Source organism: Raphanus sativus, chromosome 8, assembly GCF_000801105.2.
Source record: "Raphanus sativus cultivar WK10039 chromosome 8, ASM80110v3, whole genome shotgun sequence".
NCBI classification, from domain to species: domain Eukaryota; kingdom Viridiplantae; phylum Streptophyta; class Magnoliopsida; order Brassicales; family Brassicaceae; genus Raphanus; species Raphanus sativus.
Genome location: NC_079518.1, coordinates 16,773,090 through 16,777,785, shown reverse-complemented (window position 1 = coordinate 16,777,785; position 4,696 = coordinate 16,773,090). Strand labels below are relative to the sequence as shown.

The following is a 4,696-nucleotide window of genomic DNA, read 5'->3' as shown; positions in this document are numbered from 1 at the left end:
AAATCGTCTAAAAATATTTTTTTTAAAAGCTTAAAAGACTGACCAACCAAACTTCAAATTACTAAGATCATAAGTTCTATTCGGATATTTTTGTATAATGGTTTGGATCTTCAGTTTTGTCGGTTTGAGTTTAGATAGGAACTTCGGCTTTAAGTAAAAACGCCCAGACCTATTTACAGTATTCAATTGATAAGTTTGTTGCACATTTGATTCTCAAAAACATCTAATTGTGTTAATGAAAAGAGATAATTAATAAGTGACTCAAAGCCCGGCCCATAATTACATCAAAAGCCCATAACAGTCAGACGGACTTGAGACGGTAAATTAAATTTGTTAGTTGCCAGCTCCGGACTTCAAACGAACAACTTGATAACTTTCTTGTTCAGTTCCGCTTCCGACAATCTATGTACCAGCTTTCGCTGCTTACTGCCGCAATTGGATGCCGGAACCGGAGTTTGAGTTTCAGTCGGAATCTCGAGTCTATCAGGTGATACGGCTCGAACTCGAGAAATTTTCTTTCTTTGATTCCTAGGGTTTGTTAGAATAGTCGAATCTAGGGTTAGGGTTTTGTTAGATTTTAGAGAGATGAAAGGAAGGTCACATCACGAGGATTGGGTTGATGGATCTTGGACTGTCGATTGCGTTTGTGGTGTGAATTTCGATGACGGGGAAGAGATGGTCAACTGTGACGATTGTGGGGTTTGGGTTCACACTCGCTGCTCTCGTTACGTTAAAGGAGAGGAGCTTTTCACTTGCGACAAGTGTAAGAGAAAGAAGAACAAGAAGAACGTTGATGATGATGATATTGAAGAGACCGAGGTTGCTCAGCTGTTGGTTGAGCTGCCCACCAAGACCTTGAGAATGGAGAGCTCGTGTACTCGGAATGTGCCTGTCAAGCGTCCGTTTAGGTTATGGACTGAGATCCCGACGGATGAGAAGGTCCATGTGCAAGGGATCCCGGGTGGTGACCCGGATCTCTTTGGAGGAGGTTTGTCTTCGGTTTTCTCACGGGAGCTGTGGAAGTGTACTGGTTATGTGCCCAAGAAGTTTAACTTCAAGTACAGAGAGTTTCCACACTGGGATGAGGATGAGGATGAGGTTGAGAATGGGTATCAGGAAGAAAACGGCGCTGGGGTTTTGTTTTCTATGTCCAAGGAGAGTTTGATCGCTGCTCCTGCTAGTGCTTTGGTTGCCATGAGGAGTGTTGACGATAGAGGGATCACAAAAGACCTGGACTCTGGGGAAGCTGAGATGAAACATTCTGAGAAGGACAAGAGGTTGCTTCGTCCCTTGATAACGAGTAAGCGAAGGAAAGAACTCTTTGGAGCTTCTAAAGAGCGGATGAAGAAGAAAGTCGAAGTTGCTGACAAAGAAGAGGATGATAAGAAAGGTGTTTTCGGTAAACCTGGTCAGTGAAACCACTTCTCTTTTTTTTTAAGCAAACTTTAATTTGCCATTATTCATTGTTCTTAAATAAATAAACCTCTTCTTTTTATACCAGCAGTTCGACCAACAAGCGGTTCTAAACCATCAGAATCAGAAGGTTTTACTAAAGACTGTGGGATCGCAAAGACTGAGAAGTCTAAGAAAGCTGCTGTTGAAGAATCAATTGATGGTGAATCTGGTAATACAGAAATTGGTGTTGAATGCTCCAAAGAACAGAATCTTTCTGACGTTCATGCTAATGGTGCTGGAAAACAGGAAGAGAAAGCTGGCCATCATTTCCGAATTGTGCTTAAGAGCTCTGCTACTGAAGATCCTTCTGTCCCGGCAGGAAAAGATGTTCCACACAATGAAGCTGATAATAAGGCAGTGGAGGTATGTCTTAGATTTGGCTTAGACTTAACATAGATGGCACTTACCTTTGAATTGTCTTTGATTATAGCAACAAGTGAGGGAGTTTCAGTTGATTATTATCTAGGTGGTTTAGTTCAAAGCAATTTGATCTCTTATATGGCAATAATGGAGAAGTTTAAGTAGCAATAAGTGCGTTGATGTCTTGTAGACGGTAACATTTGTTTGAATAAACCTATCACAAACTTAATATATTATTGAAGCTTAAATATAACAATGGGGAAGCAACTGATAACAAATACTATTTACTTATTTTCGCAGAGACAAGGTACAGTAGCTCCGGGAGATAATGCAGTTGATTCTCCTGAAAATTTCCAGAAGCCTTCTTTTGGTTCTACAAGAGAAGCTGAAGAAAAAAAATGTGATGATGTCAGCGGGAAAATCGTTTCCAGGAAGAACAAAGTCCAAAAAGAAATTGCGGAGACTGGTGCTGGTGGAGCTGTAGGGCAGCAGACTCTGGACTCTATTGACTCTAGAGTTTCTGAGTCAAACAAAATGACACAAAGCAGTTCACTTCCTCCTGATGACCAGAAACCGCACCCTGTTGATATGATATCCGAAAGAACAAGTGGTGGCAATAAAGACAGAGCTACTGACTTAAAACGAGAAGTGTTGGTTTCGGAAGCTGAAAAGACCAGTCTGGAAACAAAGCCATTCAGACCTGTTCCGCACACGTTTTCAGTATATAGCAGGCCTAAGATGGTAGACAGCACTGGGAAATCATCGTCTAGTTCAGCCGCGGAAAAGTCACCTAAGCCCTCTACTTCCAGGAACTCTATACCTCCTCCCTCGAAGCAACAGCCAAGTGATGGTGATGAAAATGCTAATACTAATGATGAGGACTGTGTATCCAGTGATGTGATCCGAGAGAGAGATGGGGATGATGAACAACCTCAAGAGAAATCTCTGAAAGAACATTCTAAATTCCCTATTACCTCTACGAAATCGATGCAGCAGAGCCGTTCAGTTTCCAAGACAAGAGATTCTTCCTCTTCTTTAAAGGCAGCTCGGCTTAATGGTGGTTCTTCTGAGGTTTCTGGTAAACATTCGCTCTCAGGGACCTTCCAGAAAAATGACCCTATGCAGTCTATAACGTCCCTTACCCCAAATATAACCGATGAAGAGGTACGTTGAGAGATGTTGTTGTTATTCATTCTCTTTTCTCTTTCATCTTCCCTCAGTTTGACATTTGTTTATTTGTTTCATTAATGAGCAGCTTGCGTTAAGACTGCACCATCAACTCAACAGTTCTCCACGAGTTCCTCGTGTCCCACGCATGAGACAGCCTGGTAGCTTACCCCTGTCTCCAACCGCTACTAGTTTTAAGCGCACTAAGGATCACACAACGGTATGATTATAATTTCTAGAGATTTCTTTCTTTTAGGCTCAAGCTTCTTGGCTGATTATGTATTCTGTTTGTTTAGTTTTCCAGAAGGAAAAACAAGGAAGCATCCAAAGAAGGTAGAAGCAAATATCGTGATGACGAGAGATGTAGTACGAGGAGTACCAAATCTCGTCGCCCTCCTGATTGGAGAACACATCAAGAGAGAGGAGGGGAAGAAAAGGAAAACCGAAAAGCATCTTACTCTTCTCGGAGGGTACTTGTCCAGCCAAACTCGACTACAAGCACAAGCAGCGGAGCGTCTTCATCCAACGAGCATGATAAGCCTTCTCCACACAGTTCCCCAAGGAATAATGGTACTCCTGTTCATCAAACTTTGCCTGGCTTAATCAACGAGATTATGAGCAAAGGCAAGAGGATGACATATGAAGAGCTCTGTAACGCCGTCTTGCCGGTATACTGCCTTCTGATCTCAGACCTGAGACATATCTATCATCAGTTATGGTCGCTGTTTTAATGTGTTGTTGTTTCTTTTCTTGCAGCACTGGCCTCACTTGAGAAAACACAATGGAGAGCGATATGCATACTCAAGCCATTCACAGGCTGTTCTTGATTGTCTAAGGAATAGGCATGAATGGGCTCGTCTGGTTGATCGTGGCCCCAAGGTTTTTGGCGTACCCTCTCACTCTTTGTTGTTTGTTGTCTTCAACGTGTAATAATCTTCTTTTGTGTTGTTGTCTACAGACTAATTCAGGGAAAAAGAAACGGAGGCTTGATGCAGCAGAGGACGAGTCAGATGAGAACGAGAGCAGCAAGGGAGGAAAGAAGCAACTGCATCACTCTCAAGGAGAAGAGTTTCCCAAAGGGAAAAGGAAAGCAAGGAAACGAAGAAGGCTCTCTCTTCAAAGTAAAGGCATAAAAGTGTTGCAAAAGAAGCGAAATGAACAAGTGAGTGAAGAAGACGAGGAAGGTGCGTCGTCGTCGGATACAAGTGAGGAGAGTGTATTCTGCGAAGAAGAAGAAGAAGAGGTCCCCACTGCTAGTGCTAGACAAGTCTCTGCTAGTAGCTCCGAGGAAGCTGAATCCACTTCATGACTCTTCTCTCTCTATGTAATATAGAAGTATATATATATTTTATGCGTTATGTAGTTTTGTGTATTTACCAAAAACTTCTCTTGTGGCCATCAGAGGTTTGTAGAGAACTCCGACCGCCTCTCTTTTCTTGTCAGACAAATAATAAACATATGCTTTTCTTAGGAGTGGGATTGTGATTTTCTGGCTGTGGATTTGCTTCCTCATTGGAACAGTATAATCCTGTTCGGAAACTCCTAGACGTGTGTTCGGAAACATGCTAGACATAACACGTGTGGTCAGATAAATCGTCAAATCACAAATAGATAAATTGTCAAATCACAAATCAGAGATAAATTGGGTGATTAAGCAGCGATTTTTTTTTGTTTTTTTTAATAACTTCAACGAGTTGTTTTTGTTATATATAAT

At 41.8% G+C, this 4,696-nt stretch overlaps 1 protein-coding gene across 2 annotated transcripts; it reads left to right on the top strand.

Annotated features, from left to right (window-relative positions):
- Positions 1-347: 347 nt before the first annotated feature.
- On the top strand, positions 348-4,452 carry LOC108822400 (uncharacterized). Of its 2 annotated transcripts, none has more exons than XM_018595469.2 (7): positions 348-1,408; positions 1,505-1,818; positions 2,116-2,979; positions 3,071-3,202; positions 3,279-3,650; positions 3,739-3,861; positions 3,941-4,452. In XM_018595469.2, exons 1-7 carry the CDS (start codon positions 586-588, stop codon positions 4,289-4,291), a joined length of 2,979 nt encoding a protein of 992 aa, XP_018450971.1. In that variant the 5' UTR covers positions 348-585; the 3' UTR covers positions 4,292-4,452. The 2 variants fall into 2 exon arrangements, with proteins under 2 accessions (XP_018450971.1, XP_018450970.1); XM_018595468.2 differs by having other exon boundaries at positions 1,502-1,818.
- Positions 4,453-4,696: the final 244 nt, after the last annotated feature.

Coding starts and splice junctions, on each gene's coding strand:
- LOC108822400 (XM_018595468.2), top strand. CDS start 586: ATGAAAGGAAGGTCACATCACGAGGATTGGGTTGATGGATCTTGGACT. Junction 2,980..3,070: donor CAAATATAACCGATGAAGAG/GTACGTTGAGAG, acceptor ATTAATGAGCAG/CTTGCGTTAAGACTGCACCA. Junction 3,203..3,278: donor GCACTAAGGATCACACAACG/GTATGATTATAA, acceptor CTGTTTGTTTAG/TTTTCCAGAAGGAAAAACAA.